Here is a 26,127-nt window from a genome sequence, read left to right as displayed (position 1 = left end):
AGAACATAAAGTAACTAAAATCATACATACAAAGTAACAAAAGTAAATGAGCAACTCGGACTCCACTAAAAACTGGGAGCATGGACCAGGTGCACCGGTAGGGTAAGTGTCCTTTGCTTTTCTAGAAACACCCGCCAAGTTGCTCATAAAAAGTCAAGTCCGGGTAGACAAACGAGGAAAGGCAAACTATGACCCGTTGAATAAATCAGTTACATCATAACGATCCACGAGTTCAAGATGACGACCATAAAACTTCTGTAGTGATGACTTCAATCTTGTAGAAACATAACCCTGTTCCAGAAGCCTATTTGTTAGAGTTCTAGCGTGATACAAAAAGTCTGCGTAGTTTCAGCAAGCTCTGGTATAACGTATGAGTTGTGATATGAACACTCCATATGCAGGAGCCGAAGGGATGTTGCCACAGATGAAAGTTGACAATTCTGCATGAAAAGTCATCACGTTTGTCGTAATGTTTGGTCAATAGCTTTCCTTTACCATCAATTTCTAAAGTAGGTCAAGATATGAGGCTGCGTTCACAGTGTCTGTAGTATCCTTTATCTCAAGCTCTTTTGGGTAGATGCGATGTATCAAATCCATGAAATTAGGATTGTTTAAAGATAATACGTCATCTATATAGCGGAAACTGAGATTGAAGGATCTAGCCAAAGGATATTTTTTCTTTCTGATCAAATCAGCTATAAAGTCAGCCTCATAAGAATGAAGAAATAGGTCAGCAAGTAAAGGAGCACAATTTGTTCCCATTGGAATGCCGACCGTTTGTTGAAAAACACGTCCACCACACTGGACAAATATGTTGTCGATGAAAAATTCCAGGATTTTGTAAACATCTTCCTATGTATATTTGGAAGATGATAAGGAATTATTTCTTACAAAGTATGAGGAATCTCTACCAAGAACTATATATTTGTATCTAAGTATACCATCTTTTTTTTTAAAAACAATGATGTATAATGTTTTTAAGTCGGGATTTTAACTGAGTATGAGGAATAGAAGTATACAGTGTTGAAAAATCATAGGTTTCAATGCTATTATATTCAGATAATAGTTTTGAACTGATTGTCTCCAAAAGATCTTTCAAATTTTTCAGGATCCACATTGAATTAATACCACTATGGGAGTGACAAGTGTTGTAGTAGGACTGCAGACCCTCTTTGACAGTTGTGAGTATAGAAGTTAAAAGTTTTGAAAGAGGTTAGGTGGTACATTTTGCAGATCCAGCTATGAAATGTTGTTTGTATGGATTCTTGTGAAGTTTAGGAATCCAGTACATAGACGGTAAATCACAATCATCGTCCTTGGTAGAGAGACCAAAAGAGGATAGCACAGATTTATGGTTTTCCACAATCTCTTCTTTGGAGAGAGTGGTAGCAGTATAGGTCTTATAACTGATATTATTTTTACGTCTACCTCTGATAATAAACATTGGATATAAAACATTTTGCAGACAAAAACAATGTTGTTTTGGGATTTGTCTGCTGGTACAACAACATATTTGTCATGTATAGTAGACAAATGTAAATGAGTAAATGTCTACAGTGGCTTCATGCTTTCTAGTTAATAACAGAAATTTTAAATAAATTGAATAATATGTTATACAAAGCCGTAATCTGTACATAGTTCATCTAATCACTATATCACCAAACATCTAATCATTCCTTCCAATGGGTGCTGAGAAATATGTGGTGGAAAATTTACAGCACATGTAAATATCCTAAGAGTTGGGAATACAGGAAGCAGATGAACTCGACAGCTGGGGAGACACAAGTCATCATGCTTAAGCCATATACCAAAAATCTGATCATTCTTTCCAATGGATAAATCTACGACAGAAAATTTCCCAACACTACACATGTAAAAATTCTAAGTTGCTCAAACAGGATGATGATGATCTAGATAGCTGGAAAGGGGAGACAAGGTACAATGAGAATGCAATACACCAACTATTGAGCATTCCATTCAATAGAAGCTGAGACATACAAAAATTTCAATTATGCAGCACCTGAAAAAATGAGTCAATTGGTAAACAGGAAGTAGATGAGCAATCTACCATAAAAGGAAAGACATGGTACAGGTCAACACGAAAATGCTATATACAAAATATCTAACCATTTCCTCCAGTAAAAGCTAAGAAAATCTGTTACAAAAAAGTGTAAGAGATGGAAAAGGTGATTGCAATATATACCAGGTATATCTCAATGGCAGCTGAGATATCTGCTACAGAAAAGTGTAACAGACAGACAGACTAAACAAGAGGATTGCACTACAGTGGGGATGTAATAATATTTCAATCTCTAGTACATGACAAAAATTTTCAAAATCTTTGTGATTGTGATACCTTCAGAGTTTTAAATGGATATGAAGCCACATCCCAAAAATGCGCAGTCACATTTCTAGATTTTTTTTTTACAAAAGTAGTCCAAACAATAAAATGAAAATGTCAAAATTGGAATACAGATAAACAGAATAGTTGTTACTTTCTATCATGATACGGATAATATCATGTGAATATTACTCGCACTAGCATGTTCTTAAAAATTCAAAGTAACTATTATTCTATATTTAATACTTAAGTCCCCTTACTCCAGTAAAATTTAACAAAATTCATACATATATATTGAAAAATTCCAACCATGAGAGCAGTTGTGCAGGCATACATTTTTTCCTATGTACATCTGCATATTGTATCTACCATTCAAATAAAGATCAGTCACAAATCATTTAGAGGTTTAAGAGGAGCTGCACTTGCAAAATCTGATAATGTTAAACCCTTTAGTTGCATTATTTCCCCTTGAGCATTCAGTACAATAATCTTCTTCTATGAATACTACATATACTGTCTAACCTTACCTTGAAGTTTCACAAAAATCAATTGAGTGCTATAGCAGGAGTGCAAACAGGATACAAATAAGTGAAATTGTTATAACAGCAACTTATATGGATTATCTCCCCTAGGAGGCTTCCATCAATAACTAGAAATTCTGTGAGACAGAGTAACTCCTATATAACCAAAATTTTGTCTGCATGAGGTATAAATTTTTTAATTTCTTACCAGCAGTCTGAGTACTAGTTGTTCTAAAGATTTCAGTTATTTCCTCTAACACTTTTTTTTGATTCTCCAAACATTTAATTGCCTACAAAATAATTTTAAAATTATTTTATGAAGACAAATAACCATTTTGATAAGTTATGTAACTATCTTAATTTCATTTTAGGTCCCTCACCATTTAGGCAAAATGTGTTAAGATGATTGGTCCTTGAGATCACATGTTCCTGGTGAGGAAGATACTGCATCAGTAACTGATTTTAAAATTATTTATTATTTTAAACGCCCCGTGCAGGTCCGGGTGTTAAAAGAATAGGCCTGCAGCAGCGCTAAGCTTGTTGTATAAGGCGACTAAATAGTGCTCAGAAACGTAGCCGGGGGCTAGACGCTCTGCCCACAGAGCAACTGGGATGTGTGGTGGAATGGGGTACCCCTGGCGTGTTACATGCTGGGGTTGTCAGGCTATAATACGGAAAACCTGACCGCAAACCATAGTGGTGCACCGTGTTGGGAAAAATGCCACGTTCCTCGCACGTTAAAGAACCCTGCTGTGGTATTCGATAGGAGTAGGAACCTTTGCACTCCGCCACAGGAGGCTAAATTGCCCTACCTTACCCATCCCCCCTTTTTCCAGTGGCAATCAAAATTTGTCGACCCTATTATCCTTGTGACCCATCCTTTTTTTTTTTTTTTTTTCGTTTCATGTTCATTTTGTCATCCATTTCATGTTCATTGTCTGAATATAGCTGAAATATTGCTGCTCGGACGTTAAACCCCAACAAACAAACAAACAAACATTATTTTAAACAATTGACCAAAATTTATTTGATTTTCCCTCCCTCTTGGTTACAGTAGCGCAATTATGTCTCCTCGGTATTTTGCCAGATCTTTACCCCAACATGCAGCCCAGTGGAAAATACAGAAATGTTCACGATTGGTGGGTAATAAAAAAGATATTTTCAAGAAAAAATTGTACGGACAGAAAGGAACCAAAAGTATCGAATTTGAAAGCTAGCAGCCCATATATGTTTATTTTATGGAGCACTTAAGGCTTAGGGTGGCTACTGAAAAATTGATGTTTGAAAAAGTATCCCCCTTTTTGAACCTTAATTTACAGGCAGAAACGTCGCATAACATGGTGGTTTTTATTTCAAAATTCAAAAGCTATATGGGTGTATTTTAGCAACATTGCGTTAGATAAGAGAAATTTCACCCGAATCTATTTTTAGATTTTAGTGGAAAAGAGGACCCCCATACGGAAATTGCATTGTGAATAATTGCGCTCTTGCATCCTATAGCAAAACGCCATTTTTACATTATGACATATAAAAAAAATATTCTATTGCAACAATACTTAGCATTTAGTGTGAATTGAAAATTTATGTCATTGTAAGCCCCGTACATCGCACGGTTCAAATTATATAGTCTGTTTCTTCCTTCTATGCAATTTTCCCTTTCAAATAAGGGTTGGGCAGAGATTCGTTACACCACCAATAGTATACGTAATTACTTGACACCATGTTACATGTTTTCGCACGTCTGAATAACAAGCAAGAGAACTGATGTAAAAAAATAATATGAATGCTATAAAAATACAAGAAATAGCTGTTTTGCAATTTCATATTTTTACCGTAAAACGGTAAAAACAGTGCTCTATAAAGTAAGGATACTTTTCATTTAGCGTGATATGAACAAATTCTGTGCATTAAATATTGTACTATAAAGACAATAGTATTGTCCGATTTGCTTAAAGGTGTAGTTTTCAACTGATTTGGTTCGTTATAGTCTGTTTTAAAAAGCTGTTTTTATTCTGAAATCCATTATTTCGAGAAAAGGGTTAACAATTCGCCAAAATAACCACGAAATTGAATGGCTCACTACTCTGCATGTCAAGCACTTGTGATCCTGCCAAAACCCGTAGCAATATTGAGCTGCAAAAGTTAGGTCATAGAAAGCAGTACCGTGTTGTTCCTAAAAACCATGAGAATTTCAAGCAAATTTTCTGCTGAGGGTAGGGTGCAGAAATAAATCTTAAAATTCGACGATGATTCATAGAAGAATTTTATGCCGAATTTTGAAGTTCAAATAGGCTGACGTATATTTTGTTCCTGCAACAGTTTGATTTGTTCTGTAGGTTACAATAGCGCAATTATGTCTTCTCGGTATTCAGCCAGATCTTTACCCCAACATGCAGCCCAGTGGAAAATACAGAAACGTTCACGATTGGCAGGTAATAAATATGATATTTTCATGAAAAAAATGTACGAATAGAAAGGAACCAAAAGTATCAAATTTAAAAGCTAGAAGTCCATATATGTTTATTTTATGGAGCACTTAAGGCTTAGGGTGGCTACTGAAAAGTTGATGTTTGAAAAAATATCCCATTTTTTTAACCTTAATTTACAGGCAGAAACGCCGCATAACATGGTGGTTTTTATTTCAAAATTTAATAGCTATATGGGTGTATTTTAGTAACATTGCATTAGATTAGAGAAATTTCACCCGGATCTACTTTTAGATTTTAGTGGAAGTGGGGACCCCCCATAAGGAAATTGCATTGTGAATAATTGCACTCTTGTATCTTCTTCCCTTCAACTCCTTATCAAACGGTTTTATTAAATTGTAAATAATATTGAGTAAAGTTTGCTGAACTTGCATTGTTATTATACTTCTAGATTAAATTGCTCTTTACTTTGTAATGGATGAATTCTGGTTATTCCTTATGTTTTTATGTACTGTAATTTTGTTATTTATTTTTCACTGTGGTTTATAATTGCTCCTATATGTTTGTGTGGACAGTTAAGACCTTCTTAGGCAAAACTTTGTTATATGAAATAATTTTTATGTTTGCATTACTATGATATTGTTCTTATTATCATCATACATTTATGCCTTATGATCACTACTTCTTTCGATTAAATCATTTTTTTTCAAACTAAATTTTACTTCAAATTCTGAGTAAAATTTTTATAATTATCATTTGCGTTTTATCTTAAATCAGCCGAAGTCCCAGTCACAGTTTATAGGCAATAATTCTTTAGTAATGCTAACTTCTATTATTTAGCTAAACTGGAGACATTTTTTAATAGGAATACTGTGAAGAGGCTCACAAAGAAAATACTCCCTTCAGCCTCTGCTTCAAATGGTGTTAAAATGTTTTTAGACAATAGTTATGTTCTTTCATGCACATCTAAATATGAAGTCCAAACTTCTTAAAAAATTCAATCAAAATTCCATGCGTGATTTAGGAGGAATGGGTGCTTACATGATTATAACTTGTGAAACACTTACACTGGATTATATCCCTTTAGAGTCATCAGACAATATATATTAAACAATGTTATATCACATACAACTACACGATGCACAACATGCTTTTTCTACTGTGATGTCAATAAACTGTACACATTTTAAAGATTTTTTGTAAAATGGACCCATAGTCTATTCCTGAGACTTTGAAAGGAGCCTAAAAAATTAAATCTAGATTTGTCAAAATGCTTATTTTTCAAGTCCTATTCCTAAACATGTGTGACCATAACCTCCATTACCAACTGGGGGTAAAATAATGTCAGTAATTATATTTTATCAAGTTTATAGCGGTAATCAAAAGAATGTAATCCAGGGACAAAGACCAGATATGGAAAACAGACATACACAACAAAGAACACAAAGAAACTAAAATCATACATACAAAGTAATAAAAGCAAATGAGCAACTCACTCCACCAAAAACTGGGAGCATGGACCAGGTGCACCGGTTGGGTAAGCGTCCTCTGCTTTTCTAGAAACACTTGCCGAGTTGCTCCTAAAAAGTCAAGTCCAGGGTAGACAGACGAGGAAAGGAAAACTATGACCCATTGAATAAATCAGTTTTCATGGTGCAGATGGATACACCATAACAATCCACGAGTTCATCATGACGACCATAAAACTTCTATAGTGATGACTTCAATCTTGTAGCAACATAACCCTGTTCCAGAAGCCTATTTGTTGGAGTTCTAGCATGATACAAAAAGTCATGAGTTGTGATATGAACACTCCATACACAGCTGCTGAAAGGCTGTTGCCACAGATCAAAGGAAAGTCGACAATTTTGAATGCAAAGTCATCATGTTTGTCGTAAAGTTTGGTCAATAGTTTCTCTTTACCATTGATTTCTAAGTGTAGGTCAAGATACTAGGCTGACTCCACAGTGTCCTTTATCTCAAGTTCTTTGGGGTAGATGCGATGTATCAAATCCCCGAAATTAGGATTGTTTAAAGATAATAATCTATATAGCGGAAACTGAGATTAAAGGATCTAGCCAAACAATATTTTTTCTTTCGGAACAGATCAGCTATAAAGCCAGCCTCATAAGAGTGAAGGAATAGGTCATCAAGTAAAGGAGCACAATTTGTTCCCATTGGAATGCCGACAAATAGGTCTTATCACTGCTATTCTTTGCTATGTCTACTTTTGATAATAAACATTGGATGTAAAATGTTTTGCAGACAAAAATAATGTTGTTTTGGGCTTCGTCTGCTGGTACGACAACATACTTGTCATAGTAGACAATGCTTTTGCTTCATCGGGGTCTTTGAAAGCCGATGTAGTTTTAGCACTTATTGACTTACTTAAAACTTTCATTCATTTCAAAATTAAAGACCTCACGGCCTTTAACACTCTGATAGAGAATCAATGTCTTCATGTTCTCATTTTATCCATTTTCTTGAATAGTCCTCGACAGAATCCATAAGAACTTTAAAGTTACAATTCCAATTTATGGTGCATGATTGACAGTATTTGGGACCTTTAGAAAGGATATTATGCAGAGATTCGTTTTCGATGATGGTTAAATCTCCCGTAACGACGTCACCAGAAGGACCATATTTGAATGGAGAGTTTTTGCAAGAACAGTCAGGTGGTTTAGCCTTGAAGTCCTCAATCTCGAGGTTCTGCAATAGCCTTTTATAATTGAAAATTTTGGATGCAATGGGTGAAGTATAGGAATATGAAAATATTGGTATGGATTTGTCTTTGAATCAGGGGGAATTTTGTTGGTAACGTTTTTTGTGATGGAGGACGTTAGCCAAATCAATTGCATCTATACCTTTGTTGACAAAGTAGTGAAAGAAATGATCGTTTTTTTTCCATCTTGACTTTTTACACAAACTGGTTTAAACAGTCTGTAGAAACCAATATCTAAAAAAATGGCAACAAGTCTGTATAATGATGAGGTGGGATCAGAAACAGGAGTGTCAAGACTTGTATTGTAAAGGGAGTGCAGTAGAGTGAGAGGTATAGAATAAAGTTTGGTTCTAATGTGATAAAGTCCAAGAGGTTTTTGTATGAAAGAAGGAGACCATCTATGGAGACATCATGTAACTTAGGTGACATATAGTGGCGATGGCCATGACTCCTTTCCCATCTTGGATTTTTGACAAATACATTCATCACATTTATGCTATTGTTATATTGGCTCGAAAGGTTTCCTATACTTTTGATGTTGTCATTGCTTCCGTAAGGTATTGCAGTACCTAGTCTGTGTATCCAGTACTCCTCTCTTTCTCTACAATAGTTTTTACTTAGAACAGGACTGTTTGTAGGATGATAATTTTTTTCTAAAATATGAACTTTCATAGAGAGGATTGAATGATCTTGTTGATTAAAGTGTTGATAAACTGTTGGGAATTTGGTGGTGTTAATTCCAGAATGATGACCGCACATTCTTTTGTTTAATCGTTCTTGCGTTTCTCAGACATATAATAAACCACATAAGTTGCATTCTAATACATATATTAAGTTTGTTGATTTGCAACTTAAGTCATCGTGACTTCTTGTATGGCAGGTTTTGTTTGTAAGGGAACTGGAGAAGTAAGAGTCAGTTATAAGAATGTTGTATGTTTTGCAATTTTTAATACCACATTTTGATTTGGTACAATGTGGTCATCATTGTAGTCAAATATATCATTTAAAGTGATGGAACATGGTTTGATAATTTTGAAATAGTCAGACTTTGGCTAAACCTAACAGTTTTGAAGATACATGGGAAAAACTTCTGACTGACCCCAATGTTCTATTTTTAGTAAAAGCAACAATGTTTTTGATGGATCAAAAATCCTATTAGACTTTTATGCAGAATACCCTAAAGAACCATTGTACCAAGTTCAGTTCTAATTTGTCCAGTAGTATTAGAGATGAGTTTTGAAAAATTGTTAACAACAGAAGATGTTGATGATGATGATGATGACGAATGTCAAGTGAGCTGAAAAGTGGGAATTTATAAATATCAAAAGGGAGTTCACATTAATAAAAAGAAACAATTCACCAAAGTTATACAATAATTGGAGCAAGTGATATAGGCGCAACAGGTTTTATACAAAATTCAACATGTCATGTACAAATCCTGGACAGATTTAGAAAAACTTAAGAGCTACACATGCAAAGAGGTAAACACAATCGAGTTATGCTTACTGTCTTTTGTGCATTTATTCAGCAAGTGCAGTTGTTTTTTATACAGATAATCTAAATACAGTAAGTGAAATTAAAAAAAGAAAGCAAGATACTAGAACTACAAAACTTGACACTTTCTATTTTTAATACATGTATTGTTAATTGTATTTCAATAGATGTAAAATGGATAACACGAGAACTGTGCGAGCAAGTAGATTTTTTTAGGAGAATTGTCGATATAGATGATTGGGGGATTTCAGATGAGTTTTTTAATTTACAGATAGTTTATGGGGTCCTCACTCTATTGACAGGTTTGCCAATATGGAAAATAAAAAACTGCATAGATTCAATTCTTTATACTGGAATCCGGGTTACTGTTTGATAAAGGTTTTACTTATAAACCATTTGTTGAAGATGTTTTGGAGTTTTTCGAGACCAATAGAATATTTGTAGCTGGACATAATGTGAATTCTATTTTTGCTAGAGAAGATTTTAAGGGTACAGTTTTAGCAGTGAGATTGAATGCTTAAAATATGTAATATAACATTTATTTTACAGATTAGAGAGAATAGTCATTGGACAGCTGTTTTTCACTTAATTGTTGTAATGGTCACTGGACTGTTAGTATTTTGGCCTATAATTGTCACTGGACTAATGTTATTGGTATTTCTTGCTTTTATTGGACTTGTGATAGTTACTTGTATTTTGATGGTCACATGATATAGGATTTGTTATGGTCACTGGACTTGAAGTACTTTTAGTCACTGGACCGCCTGAAGGGATTAGAAATTTACAAGGTAAATTTAAATAAAATTACATTTATAACTGAAAAAAAAAAAAAAAAAAAAAAATTTTTCTTAATATTCTTTTTTACAATAAATTTTCACAGCAGGTTTCTGGAAGCAGAGTCATATTATTTCTCATCCACAGTTGAAAATACTCTTTCAAAAACTTTCATCTACAGTATTAGATTCGAGAGCTAAAACGACAGTGTCAAAGTACATCAGGTATTTTAAAAGATTTATACAATGGATAAGAAAATATTCAGAGATAACTTCAATACTACCCTGTAATGAGTAATATGTTAGCTTATATTTGCAACATCTATTAGATATGAGTAGTCATTTCAGTGTTGTTGAAGCAGGTGGGCGCATCATATTGCTGGTGTAAAGAATCCGCGCGATTCAGATATTGTAAAGAGTGTACTTGAAGCATCTGAACGTATACTATCTAGACTGATTCAGAAAAAGACACCAAGAGATCCAGATGTAATGACAAAACTTTTTAAGTTATATAATGGAAATACTAGGTCTATAAAAGATTTGTGTATGTTTTGTATGTGTGATTTAGCTTACACCGGGTTTCTCAGATATAATGAATTATGTAATATAAAGGCTAAAAATATTTCTTTCACTGATGAATATGCACAGTATCATTTTTATGGAAAAGAGTAAGACTGATTGTTATAGAAAAGGGAAAAATGTATTTCTAGATTAGATAGTCCTATGTGTCCCATAAACATTTTACAGTCTTATTTAGAAGAAGCAAAGATAGATACAAGTTCTGATATGTACATTTTTAGGTCTTTAACATTTCTAAGAAAATTAAATACAACACATGTAGATTTGAATTACGCTCTAAGAATGAAAAATTATCATGAACATGAGCCAGAGAAGTGATAAGAGAGGTTCTTCATAATATAGGATGTTCCGAAAAAGAGTTTGGCTTCTATAGCTTTCATTCAGGTGGAGTGAATATGGCTACTAGAAATGGTATATCAGACAGGCTTTTTAAGATACACAGTCGTTGGAAATCCGACCAGGCAAAAGATGGATATGTGTCTGAAGAGTTGAAAAAAACATTTATCTGTTACACAAAATCTTGGTATATAATCACTGCTTTCTTTGTGCATCGACATGGTCACCGTGCCTGACGAAATCAGAAATGGGTTTTATTATTTTATTGAAAAGTGATAGAGACTTAGCTTGGGTTTGGATAGTAGATTGCAGAAAATTAGCAGAGTTTTGCACATAAATAATTCATATTTGGTTGAACAAGTGGATTTAGAACATAAATATATTTATGTGCTTTACACATAGTAATTGTCAGTTACTTAGTTCATATTGTCTATATTGGGAAAGAACCAGTTTGAATTTTGCAGGTAGTATATAAAGGAGTTGATCACGTTTTTTCAGATATCGAGTTTGGGCAGTGACCACGCACATACATAGTGTAGACATATTTACAGTATTATGAATTATGTAATAAAGAGGTCAATTTCATTCTTATTTATCATGATATTTGTTTATTTTTTAGATATCCTGTAATGCAAGTGTATTTATTGGGCAGGACTTACTATTTTTTCTTTATTGGATAGATTCTGATTTTTAAGTGATGTAGTTATGGACAGTAATTCTATTTTGAATATGTTTTGTTTATGTAATTAAAATATTAAATTGACATGGTCAGAAATGTGTTTTATTTTATTGAAAAATGATAGGGGTAGCTTTGGTTTGGATAGTAGATTGCACATAAATAATTTATGTTTGGTTGAACAAGTGAATTTAGAACATAATGTGACATGTCATAGATGTTTCTATGCTTTTACTGGTGTTGTACATGTATAGTTATTTCTATGAAATGCTAGTTTTGACCCCCTTTGACCCCTTATTATGAAGCAGTTTGGATCATAACCCCCAAAATCAATGCCTTCCTTTTGTGGTTTAGAATCTTGCATCAACTAAATAATATTTAAGTTATCCCATAAATACCAAGTCTCAAGGAGAACTATGATGACAGTGCAATACCACTATACAACCACAACAATTTTTTGTCTTTTAATAGGGAATTAATGGAACATTAAGTAATACCCCACCGTGTAATGGTGAAAAATGGTGGATGGCAAAATGATCAAAATGGACTTACTCGAAACTACATTTTGGATTTTGCTTGGATTGAACTTAACCTGTATTTGATACCACTAAACAACTGTGCAATTTTTAAAATAAATTCACTGATCTATTTTAAAGTTATTATGTAGAAACTGTCAGGGGACAGATGCACACCCAACTTTTTGAAAGGTATCACATTAGAACTTGCCACTTCCTGTGGCGGGGTAGAAAAACAGTATTCATACTCTCAAATTTATCATCTTATAAGTACATCAATTCAAGATTCTAAACTTACCTCATTCATTCCTGCTACTGATGACTTTGAGATTTGACCATGCAGAATTTCAATGATTACAATATCAACAAGATTGTCTAATTTCCATGGAATGATTTTATCTTGCAGAGCAAAATTCAAAATTACTATTATCAGTTTGGTGTCAAGTCTTTTAATGAAGCCTTTTGGATCTGTGTAAAAGATAAACATAGGAACAATTATGACATGAAAATATTTTAGTAATACTTATAAACATATCCTTTGATATCTTCTAAAGTTATCATATGGAACCTTGGGGGAGGGAGAAACAGATAGATGAATCAACAGACAAACATGCAAATACATTATATTTGCTGGAGGAAATCACATTATACCTCACCATTCTGTGTGGCTTATTATGATGCAATTTCAATTTCATCGCATCTACCCCAAAGAACTTGAGATAAAGGACACTACAGCCACTATGAAGTCAGCCTCATATCTTGACCTAAACTTAGAAGTTGATGGTAAAGGAAAACTACTGACCAAACTTTACGACAAACATGATGTCTGGAACAGGGTTATGTCCCTACAAGATGAAGTCATCACAACAGAAGTTTAATAGTCATCATCATGAACCCATGGATCGTTACAGTGTATCCATCTGCACCATGAAAACTGATTTGTTCAACGGGTCATAGTTTTCCTTTCCTCTTTCATCTACCCTGGACTTGACTTTTTTATGAGCAGCTCAGCTGGTTTTTCCAGAAAAGCAGAGAATGCTTACCCAACCTGTGTACCTGGTCCATGCTCCCAGTTTTTTGAGGAGTTGGAGTTGGAGTTGCTCATTTGCTTTTGTTACTTTGTATGTATGATTTTAGTTACTTTATGTTCATTGTTGTGTATGTCTGTTTTCCATGTCTGGTCTTTGTCCCTGGATTACATTCTTTTGATTACCGCTATAACCTTGGTTCCCTTAATAAAGGTTTATTTCAATCAAGTAAATTATTTACCATCGGACTTTTTGAACTTTCAAACCCACTGTTTTCCAGACCTGAGCATGGGTTCTCACACAGTAAAATGATTGGATTACAATATACTGATAAAATTCATTTGTAATTTTGGGTAAAGATGTCTGTAAAACGAAAGCGGCATAGCCGTCAATCAATACAGCTTTAAAAATATTTGATCAGTACCACTAATCCATTTATGAATGAATATGACTGTGTTACATAAAATCATCCCTACGGGCTTTATCCCAATCCGAATACACAATTTTAACTGATAAATTTTATAATAAAACTCTAGAAGTCACATTTTAATATTCTTTATTGGATCCAGAATTTAAGTTATTTGTCTTTTTATATGCAAATTTATGCCCACTTATGGTATGTTGCTACACATATTATGCATGTGGCATTAAGTTAAATCTATAAAAAAGTGGGACCTAAATGGCTAACTTTTGATTATAATTAAAAATACCAGGTTATGATTTTAATTAATTGCCATTCATAGATATAACTGAATCATCAGACAAATTTCACACTTGTGGATCCATGCACAGGGTTGCTCCCATTATCAAAGTGATACGCTGGGGGAAAACGCTCATATATGTCGAAAAGTTACAGTTACAAGTTCCAGGTCAATGCATCCAAAAACAAGAATGTCTTGATCCCAAGTTAAGTTGACAAGAACATTCTTTCATTTACATAATATCAGAAAAGAAAGAAACCTAACATACATTGTATATTGTAATGAAATACAAGCACAATTACTCAAAAGATGATATCGAACCATTGATCAGTTTACTGCACTTGTAAATTATCTGCAAAGTCTACAATCAAGATTTATATTGGTCATTCAAAATAGTGTTTACTAAAACAAGGAACTAGAATGCCCACCACCAATATTTACCAAAATTAATTGATTTGAACATCATAGTTGTTACTCCTACAACGTAAGAGGTTGGAATTCCATTCCCCCATGGCCACAGATAGATCTCATCATGCTGAATACTTTTACCCTAGTTAGAATTTGGTTAAACCTAATGGTGTGAGAGATATATGCAAAAAAATCTGCTGTCTGACCCTATGTTCCACTTTTAGTAACAGCAGTCATGTTTTCAAATTGAAAAAAAATCCATATGGTCATTTTGTGCAGGATACTCTAAGGAACAAACGTTTTGAGATTCATCCAAATCCATTCCGTAGTTTCAGAGGAGAAGACGTTTGAAGAAATTGTTAACGATGATAATGGACGCCAAGTGATGGCAATAGCTCACATGGCCTACAGCCAGGTGAGCTAAAAAACTAAAAAAAAACCAAACAAACAAACAAAAAAATCTTTCATTCACACTCTCACCCAGTTTCCACACTATCTGCTTAACTAAATACTAGAGGCTCAAGAGAGCCTGCATCGCTCACCTGGTTCACCGTTTGCTTATTTGAAAAACTTGAGGCTAAGTTTAAATCAACTAAATTGTCAAATGCCAGAAATGCTTTTAATAGCATTTTCATGACCTGAACCAGAATTTTGCTAAAGGCAACAATTTTTGATTTATCTGAAAAAAAAAAAAAAAACTGTCTTCCAACCCCTAAGTTCCATTTTTAGTATAGGCAGCCATATCTATTCACGGATTAGAAATCACAAGTCATTTTGAGCACAATACACTAAAAAACTATTACGCTTTTTTACATTAAATGATCTTAAATAGTTTTAGAGAAGATAGAGAAGATTTTCAAAGTTGTTCATATGAAAAAAAAAAAAAAACCACAAAAACTGTTGAACTCTTACATCAGACAATGAATGGTTTTGAAAATTTTGCCATAGGTTCTTCTCATGATGCTAAACAATATTACCCATGCCAGAAATTTGCTAAAGGCAATGGTTTTTGAGTTATTTGCAAAAAACTGCCTTCTTGCCCCTATGTTCTATTTTTAGTAACAGCAGCCATGTTTTTTTCATAAATAAAAAATCCCAACATTTGTTTTGTGCAGAAAACCCTAAGGAATAATCAAGCCAAGTTTAAAACCTGTCAATCTTGTAGTTTCAGAGGGGAAGATTTTGGAAAATTTGTCCACGATGAGGATGAAGACGACGATTGCCAAGTGATGGCATAAGCTCAGTCGGCCATTGGCCAGGTGAGCTAAAAATGTACAAAAGAAAATGCCTGTGTATATATTTATATGACATGATAATTATGGAAATATATGTCTAAATGGGGTCCATCTTCTCTCAAATTTTTTTAATTTTATGGTTCTCTACTGCAATAAATTCTTCTAAATCATGTAAATATTGAAGTTTTGATTTTAGTTCTATATGTTTGAAAGTTTTTCTCTCAATTTACATTGGTAGCTATAATTTTTTATAACAATAACAATATAATTAAGAAATGGAGTCTTTCTCATCTGAATATAGCTGAAATATTGCTGCTTGGATGTTAAACCCCAGCAAACAAACAAACAAACTCATCAGTGTATCCTAAAATAATACTTGATTTGCTCAATTGAAAATCTTTACAAAATTTCTTTATATAATTTGACACTATATCCCAAAAGCTAAACTACATAAAACATCTCTTCAAAAAGAATTAGTAACCTTTTCACTTAAAACCTGAATTGCTCACCCGGTTGAATTTTGCCTTTCAAGGGCAATGAATTTAAGAAGTTGTCCAACAATTTTGAATCAGAAGACTTTGGGAGGACTTATCATAAGGATCATTTCTGCAATTGAAAGTTTCTATTTATCAAAGTTTTCAAGATATTGGCTGAAAACTGAAAAAAACCTGTCATTTTTCCCCTTTCATGGGCAATAACTCTTACAAGGAGTCATCTGACAACTTTTCTCCCAAAAGACTTTCGTAGTCTTAATAATAAGGATCATTTCAGCTATTGGAAGAATTTGGCTAAACCTAAAGGTTTTGCGAAAAACTACAGTCTGACCTCTATGTTTTATTTTTAGTAATGGCGGCCATGTTTTTTGACAGATAAAATATCCACACATCCAGTCTATGCAGGATACCCCTAGGAACATTCGTACCAAGTTTGGTTTCAATTGGTCAAGTAGTGTCAGAGGAGAAGAGTTTTGAAAAATTGTTCAAATAGCTCAAATGGCCTTTGGTCAGGTGAGCTTAAAAGGTGTGGAAAACTGTAAATTTAATGAAATTTTCCAAGTCCAAGGGCCATAACTTTCGTGAAAATCATTCAACCGTAACCAAAGTTGAACTCTATCTGTAACTCTTCATAATAAGGCCACATACCAAAAACAAATATATTTGGTAAAAGCATTCCAAAAAAATTGCAGAAAACATGTACGGATGGATGTCCGGCATTTGCATGTCCCCTCGCAATGTGTCGCAGGGGACAAAAATTACAACGGATGCTCAAGCTGATACTATGCATGAAATTGTACTTCATTGCTTAAATTCTTCTGGCGCATGATCCTGGAAATTACCTGAGTGTTTCTTACTTTTACGATAAGAGGTTGTGGTTGATCAGGTTTACCTGGAATTCTATGGATTGCAACAATCACTTCTGGTGTGACATTTACTTTCAGATGCTGCTTGAAAAGCTAAACAAAGTCACTTGCCAGATTTTCATCATGCTTTTCAGGATAATTTACAACCTAGATGTTGTGTTTACGGGAGTATTGTTCTTTATAATTGGCTTGCTTTAAAGCTTCCATGGATCTCCTATCTGCATCAACAACTTTCTCTTCTAACATCTCAATGACTCTATCCTTAGCTCTTAACCTTTTCCATTAAGTTCTCATTCTCTATTGCAAGTCCATCTATCTTGTTATTCAATCTCCCTGTTCTCTCCCTAACTTTATCATCAAAGTCTCTAACCAATGTAGCTTTGAAAGACACTAATAATTTATTTACAATGGAGGTGACAATGTCTTTTAGATCACTTTGTTTGACTAGACAGTTCATTGATTCTTCCAGATCATGTGTTGTCACTGCACTGAAAAGATTGTTTAATTTCATCAAGGTCATTAAGAATTGTGGTCACTTCAATATTTTCTATACTGGTCTCTGACAAATCAGATCTATTTCTTTTCTTTTTAAATGGTTTTTCTCCTGGCTTTTCCTTTGAAGAACTATAACACTGTTTTGTCCACTTTTCTTAGCAGCCAGCAAAGTTTGTACCAAGGGTCCGGAAACCAACAAATTTTGCAAATGACCAACTACCATTTTTCCAATATCAGACAAAAAATTGCTAACCCTTATAAATTACAGTATGCATGGTTTTATTAGTGTATAAACATCCTGTCTACCAGTCTCCTAATTGTTTATTGGAAATTTTAGCTGATGTGCAGTCACCTGTGACTGTGATTTGCCTGTAACTGATTAGTTGATTGCATAATTGAATTAATGGTACACATGCAGCCCCATTGTATATACGAACTAATTGAAGAAACTAAGAGAATTTTCCTACATTTATTAGTTGATTAATTAAGAAAAAAGATTGACAAGTCCACAATTTTCCCACTGATCTTTCAGAGGTAATGAAAGCACATGGAACAGAAACTTTTTACATGATGAGCATTTTTCCCAGACTTTTCAACAGACTTGTCAAGAGATTTGTCCACATTTCTGTCTAAAAGCATTTTAATTACAAAGTTGTGAGCACTTTTCACACAGATAATTACTGTATAATTGGATAATGCACTGGTTTCAAAGTCTAAAAAGAAACATAATCCAGTAATTTCACTTCAGATGATAGTCCAAAATTTTCTCCAAATGATTACTGGAGAGCTGATAATCAGCTGACTACTAGGTCAGTGGCCATCCTAATTCATGAATTTTTAGTTTTTTTAATGCTACTATCCAGCCTTTTCATCAAATTCAATTGTTTCATTTTAAGTCACGAAATCAGGTAAACAGAGGAAACATCAAATCTATTTGAAAAATTGTCAAATAGAATAATAAACGCTCTCCAAGGAAGCGTTAATGGTTGTATTATCAACTGGGCTTAGTATACTTATGGCCAGAAAACCATCAATATCTGGTTTGTACATGTAAAATTGGGAGCTTAAAAACAGCATCAAGGCAGCTTCATTCTCGTATACTTGGTAAATGCAATTGAGAACCACACGAGTCTAGGAAACATTACACAGCCAAATGTGCCACATGTGATAATCATGTGGTACTCGATTCATAAGATAATCATATGATGCTCAATTCATATGATAATCATATGACAATCATATGATATTTAACATATGATAGTCATATGATTATCATATGATTCTCATATGTTAATTTTGGCTTGAAAACATATGACAATCACATGTTTCTGAAAAACATATGATTATAGAGTAATCAAGGGAACCAAGGTTATAGCGGTAATCAAAAGAATGTAATCCAGGGACAAAGACCAGACATTGAAAACAGACAAACACAACAAAGAACACAAAGCAACTAAAATCATACATACAAAGTAACAAAAGAAAATGAGCAACTCGGACTCCACTAAAAACTGGGAGCATGGACCAGGTGCACTGGTAGGGTAAGCGTCCTCTGCTTTTCTAGAAACACCCGCTGAGTTGCTCATAAAAAGTCAAGTCCGGGGTAGACAAACGAGGAAAGGTAAACTATGACCCGTTGAATAAATCAGTTTTCATGGTGCTGATGGATACATCATAACGATCCACGAGTTCATGATGATGACCATAAAATTTCTGTAGTGATGACTTCAATCTTGTAGCAACATAACCCTGCTCCAGCAGCCTATTTGTTAGAGTTCTAGCGCAATACAAAAAGTCTGCGAAGTTTCGGCAATCTCTGGCATAACATATGAGTTTTGATATGAACACTCCATACGCAGGAGCCGAAGGGATTATCATATGTAAACTGAAACATATGATAATCATATGGTGCTCGGTTTATATGATAATCATATGATGCAAACCATATGATTCTCATGTGTGGCACATTTGCCTGCTAAAGCTAGCTTCAATGATTAAATACAAATTGAACCTTAGCTTTTTCCAAGATAAGGATGGTCAAAACATGGCACCTGAATGTTTGTCACCTGAAAATGACATAATTAGCATATCAATACCAAAATACTTGACCCAAAAACATTTCAGACCATGGCAACCCACAGTTTCTTACCAAAGCTAGACATTTTGGCATATACATATCTCAGACCAAGACAATAAGCGAATGCATTTATAGGACAATAAAAAGCCTATCATTACAAATTTTACCATTTTGGAAGTAGATAATAACAAGGCTGACAAAAATTATGAAAGAACTTAGGCATTTAAATTCATATGTTTCTTAAGAATCTGTTTAGGTTTCACCATTCTCATATTAATCAGAAAAAATACAAGGTCTGTCCATTGAAATGGGAAAGACCTTAGTAAAATTGGTTGAAAAGGCCTATAATGGTTGTTCAGATGATATTTTGGTATCCTGGAGTCAAAATTTTACAATTTTTTCAAATGTCGCAAACTGGTGATTTTCATAGAATTCTGAAAATTGTCAAATTTGACCGGAAGTATATGATGTGGAACATCACTGGATGTGGCACCAAGCTTCTAAATTGATTAGAAGTAATTTAAGTTGTCTATCTGGAACCATTTTTGCAAAAATGGCAAAAAACATTTTTCAACAGTTTTTGACCACTTAAACAAATGACCTTGACCTTTGACCTTAGCATTTTTAGGTAGCACTTATGCTACTGATCAAGAAAATATATGGTTCCTGGGTACTTTTCCTTAAAATGAATGCAAAACATTGACCAATCCCATTGAAATAGCATTAAAAATCAGTTTTTTGGCCCAGAACTCTAACAGTTTTGAAAATGCTGAATGGACATATATGCTCTTGTTGTAAAGTTGTTATTCTGAACATATCTGTCATTTACAGTACACCTCTATCTGTACAGTTTGCAACTAATTGGCAAAAATCTGTAAAAATCACTAAAAATACCTGTTTTGGGGCTTAAACGTCAAAAAAATTCATTAAAACTCTTCGTACTCTACATAACAAATGAAGATTTCATTGAGATACATATTTTTCATGTTCATCATTATCTATCTATTAACATTCTCAATTATATCCTCAAACAAGGCCAAGTTTAAATTTCAAAGTGACCTTTGACCTTGACATTTTAAAACACACAATATATAATCAAAGACCAATAGTGGAAGTCCCAAGTCTATATGACCTACAGTTTTAAAGTTGTAGTAACCAACCGAATGGTTTCATTTTAAGTTGTGAAATTTCATAACCAAGGAAACCTCAAATCTTTTCAAAACATTGCCAAATAGTACTGCCTCCTGTTTCTGAACAATTTTGAGCTTTTGACTTTTGCGTACCTATAACAGTTTAAGATATTTTTAAGAATTTGAGTTCCTGCTATTAGGCAGATAACTCTGGACCGACAAATGATTACGTCTCACAGGGTGAATTCCAAAGTTCTCTAAGATTGAGTCAATATCTTGTCGTGATTTGATTTAATCAGTATGTGCAAAGATGGAGGGCAAAAAAAAAAAAAAAAAAGAATAATAAAAATCAGCAGAAATACAAGAAGGTCTTCCCATTGAAATGGAAAAGACCTTAATTATTAATTATTGAAAACAATGCAGGAAATGCTTTGCACCATTTACCCAAGAGCTTCTGAGTATCCCCTAGACCCCTGCTGTATACAGTAATTGTATACTTTGTCTATGCTATATCTGGTAAATCAATATCGCCATTTATTACAGACTAAATTGCAATTTGTTTAGCTGCCAAGTCATCCTACATTTTGAATTTTTTACAGAGAATGACTCTTCAGCAGTAACCCTTTAACTTAATGATGACAATGATGGTTAAGGATGCCAAGATATGACAATAACTAAATTGGACTTAGGGTGCAAATCAATTAGATAATGAAGACTGCCATGAATGGACAAACATTATTTTGGGAAGGATGAAAATAATTACCTTTAAAGTCTGAGAGTGTTCCCATATCCAAGTGTGTGATCTTGTTGCTTTTTTCCCATTCTATGAAATGACTTTTTGCCTTTTCGTGGAATGATTTCCATGTTTCATCATCAATAAGATCTCTTAATTTTTTTCTAGCTGCTTTTATTGCTGATTTCTTTTTTGTTTCTTCAAAAACATTTTCTTCCTCGGTACCTCTTAAAAAACAACACAAAATACAGGATTTATTTATACTCTTTCTGAGAAAAACACACACACACACAATTATGATAAAAAAAGAACCTTTTAATATACTAGCCAATTACATAAATAAATCTAAAAATACTTAGTTTCAAGGCTTAAATATTTTTAAGTTTGGGGTTGAGTTTTTGACTCATGAATTTATTTCATAATCTGATAAAATGACATAAGTTATAATAAAGTTATTATCTTGATATTAGGAAACTGCTTGTTTCTGACCCTTTTTCGTACTTCATTCCTATTGTTCATATCTTAACCCCAAAAATCAATCCTAACCTGACCTTTGTGGTATAGAATATTGTGGAACAATATCATCAATATCCAATATCAAAACTGTCAAACAATATTTAACAACAAAATATAGAAAAAATTGTTTTTAACAGAGTTTCAAAGACCTTTCATGAATCTTAGAAAGTGCAAGTATGGACATATTCATGTAATGAAACAACAGTATTAGAGTATATCAGCAGATGTCTCTTGTGTCTAAAATTAAACAAGGTGCTTTAATCAGCAGATTTTAGGTTACAGTAGAGTACTTAAAAAATTAACTCCAACTAACTTAGCAAATAAAGAAAATGATTCAGTGACAATGCCATCAACAGAGAGACATTGTCATACAACAACTCAAAAAGTAATCAAAGGAACCGAGATTCGAGCAGAAATCAATATGAATATATTCCAACGAAGAAGACTAGACAAGGAAAACTAACATAAAATAAAGAACATCAATTAACCAAAACAATCGGTAAGAAGAAAAAATAGTCAATGAGCAACCAGGACTGCACTCAAAACTGGAAGCGTGGACCATGTGCACTGGTAGGGTAAGTGTCCTCTGCTTCTCTAGAAACATCTGCCAAATTGCTCATAAAATGTCATGTTTGAGTAAAAAAAGAGGAACGGAAAATTATGACATGGTGAACAAGTTGGATCTCATTGTCCAGACAGATACACCATAACAATCCAAGAGTTCATGATGACAATAACTAGAAATACTGTGAGCAAGCTCACAAAGAGAATACTACTTGCTTCAAATGGACCCAAATGTAAAACCTTTAATTTGCATTTATCTTCCTTTGGAGTAATACAACAGTAATTATATCCCTTCATGTAAATCTATATATCATATCCAACCTTCCTATAAAAATTTCAAAATCACTTGAGCAGTTTAGGAGTTGTGCTTACAAGGTTTTAACATGAAAAAGCCTTAATTTGGAGTATCCACCTTTGGAGTCCTCTGACAGCAATAATGTTTCTTCATGCACATCAACATATGATGGCCAACCTTCTGATAAATTTCATTAAAATCCCTTGAGCAGTTTTGCTTACAAAGAATGTGGACAGACGGACAGCGCGACAGACAGACAGGGTGATTCCTATATACCCCTTCAAACTTTGTTTGTTGGGCATAATAAAACTTTCAAAACAATTTGACCACAGATGTACTAGAATCCGGGATGGAGTATATTTCTAAAGAAGCAAAAAGTTGACTGCAACTTTTATTACGATGTTAAAAGCGAGGATCTAAGCAAGGATCTAAGAAATACACAACATTTTCATATATATACTATTCTATTATGTAAAACAATATTAGATCACAACATAGTGTACATGTGAATGTCCAGTTTACCCATATTGCGGCATGATTAATTGACCCATTCAATTGCTCATGTACAAGTATCTCTTGACAATCATAGAGGTATTTTTGTATACATTGCCATTTGACTTATACTTCAATTGTTTAGCCCAAGGCATTTTTGTTGTTGAATAGATATTTAAATTTTAATAATATGTTCTTTTGATTCCCTGTTTGCTTGTTTTATACCCTTAAGTACATACAATTCAATTTAATAATGAACATGAGCAATCATAATAACTCTAAAGTCATATAGTGTCCTAACACATTCCTCCCTTTCTCAAAACTAACAATTTTAATCTATAATGTCTAACCACTGTCCTATCACACAGATAGATCTTGTCATACTGAACACTTTCAGCCCTATCAGGATTTGGTTAAACCTAACGGTTTTGGAGATATATGCAAAGAACTGCAGTCTAACCCTACGTTATATTTTTAGTAACAGTGGCCATGTTTTTTTTACAGATAATAAATCAAAATGATTGTTTTGTGCAGAATACCCTAAGTAACAGTCATATGAACTTTCACTGAATTCTGTTCTGTAGTTTCTGAAGTAAAGATTTTTGGAAGTAAAACATCAAAAACAACAAAAATGTCCAGAAAGGGCAATAACTCCAATACGAATCGACAGATTTTCCCCAAAACTTGAAAACAGATAGATTTCATCATGCTGAACACTTTAACTCTGTGTCAGAATTTGGTTAAACTAATAGTTTTGAAAAAAATATTAGAAAAACTGCTGTCTGACCCCTATGTTAAATTTTTAGTCACTGCTACCATGATTTTCATTGGATAAAAAAACTGTCATATTGAGCAGAATACCCTAAACGACAACCATGAAATGTTTCAACTAAATTCTTTTAGTAGCTTCAGAGGAAAAGATATTTGAAAAATTGTTAACAAAAATGATGACAGAAAACAACAGACACCAAGTGATGTCAACAGCTCACATGGCCTATGGGCAGGTAAGCTAAAAAGTCAGAAAATTGAGCAAATAAACAGCATACCCATCTACTCCGCCCGATACTGGAGTTGCTTGATCTTGAAAATGTTCTGTAAAAACAAACAAAACAAGATGATTCTATATTTTATTTTAAACAGGGAGTTCATGCTTTCTGGAATTATCCTCTAAATTCTATAATACAATTTATCCATAGGAGCTATCTGTGACAAGACTGCTAAGAAAATTTAAAATTAAGCCAGCAAAAATGTGGCCAAAGGGTGTGAGTGATGTAATAGACAATCATATATAAATCTTGGGTTTTCTGCCTCATATGAACACATCTTTTTTTCTTTTGATTAGTAGGATCACTACATTGTTAAATTCTCCCAAGCTCATTATCATAAAATATCCCACACCACATATATATAGTCAAAGAATGTCACTTTGAACATTTCACAGAGACTCTACTATTTTTTTTACTTACTTTCCACTTCCTCTGGTGTTGGATTATACTTAACAAATCTTTTAAATTTATCTGCATACTTATCATACTCATTTTCTGCTAATCTTTTAGTTACCTGGAAGTTAAAAAGAAAAGATGTTCCTTTCCTTGGCTGATTGAACTATGAAAGTTAGTTTTCTGAAATATTTCATGTGATACATCAATCATAGTCTGACCTTTGCGTTATAGAACTTATTGAACAATATCTTTGACATCCACACAGATATATGCTTTTACTGCAGTTATTTAGTATAACGAAATAAGGATCCTTGCGTTATATTCAAAATTTTTTTCTTTTACTGCTTGAGTCTGTCTGTCTTCCTTGCCGCTGATTAACCACTTTTGCTTTGCAATCAGATTTTTTTTTAAAGAATCAACCCTTACAACACAGATTAAAATCACCAGAAGTTAAATGCATGTGAACTTATCTAGGTCGACTTTTATATATAAATGTATCAACACCTATTTCATGTATTTAATGCATTTTATTTGTGGATATCAAATGAAATTATACAGGAAAAGTACAATTTAGAAGAAATAATTCTAAGTTAAGGTATATTTCAACAGAAACAACAATTTACAAAAATGACAGTTAATGCAGCTTTAAATGCTTGTTTTAATCCCTTTTTCGAATCTACTTGCAATTCTGTCCAATGGTTTCAGAGGAGTAGATGTTTGAAAAAAGTAAACAGATGATAACAGTGGACATTAATTGATAGCAACAGCTCACACAGGCTTTGGTCAGGTAAGCTAAAAACTGTGGGGAAAGCTCACTGTAGAAGGACATCTCCCACCTATCCAAATAACATCAGTTGCCATACATGGTAAAAGTATGTTCACTATCATCAAACAGGCAATACCACCAATTTAATTTGGATTACTCTCTAAATAAGGGGATGGACAATTAGTATATATGTTAAAGATTTTTAAAAAGTTTCATTAAATTTGATTCAGTTGTGTAGGAGGAGTTGTAGATTAGAGATGGGTTACCTATATTCAGAAAAGTCCATGGTTTGCTATCAAAAGGATTAAACAGTAATAAAAAAGAACATAATCCCAGCATACCTCACTGACAAGTAAAATAGACACAACAATCACAACAAAGAACATGAAAAAGTATGATACTGTGAAAGTATTTTTATTCATGGATACCAACTTTTGTGGATTGGAAAAGAAGTTATATTTATAGCATAGTATTCCGAGTTAGACAAATAAACTTTCAAACA

General features: G+C 33.5%; 1 protein-coding gene and 1 pseudogene across 3 annotated transcripts in view; one reads left to right on the top strand and one right to left on the bottom strand.

Annotated features, from left to right (window-relative positions):
* LOC148610875 (uncharacterized) overlaps nucleotides 1-26,127 on the bottom strand; it is a 92,714-nt gene that overhangs the window by 11,165 nt on the left and 55,422 nt on the right. For all 3 annotated transcript variants that reach the window (XM_088590725.1, XM_088590724.1, XM_088590726.1), the window contains exons 14-18: nucleotides 24,884-24,977; nucleotides 24,464-24,509; nucleotides 21,581-21,777; nucleotides 12,682-12,851; nucleotides 3,071-3,152 (exon numbers count right to left, since the gene is read on the bottom strand). In XM_088590725.1, coding sequence (XP_088446851.1) covers nucleotides 3,071-3,152; nucleotides 12,682-12,851; nucleotides 21,581-21,777; nucleotides 24,464-24,509; nucleotides 24,884-24,977 — 589 coding nt within the window. The remainder of the gene's footprint in view (nucleotides 1-3,070; nucleotides 3,153-12,681; nucleotides 12,852-21,580; nucleotides 21,778-24,463; nucleotides 24,510-24,883; nucleotides 24,978-26,127) is intronic.
* LOC148610878 (uncharacterized) lies at nucleotides 5,216-10,034 on the top strand (annotated as a pseudogene).

Source organism: Perna viridis, chromosome 7 (genome assembly GCF_037379345.1).
Source record: "Perna viridis isolate PV_CMFRI_1.1 ecotype Kerala chromosome 7, ASM3737934v1, whole genome shotgun sequence".
In the NCBI taxonomy this organism is placed as follows: domain Eukaryota; kingdom Metazoa; phylum Mollusca; class Bivalvia; order Mytilida; family Mytilidae; genus Perna; species Perna viridis.
This window is presented reverse-complemented; position numbering and strand designations above follow the sequence as displayed.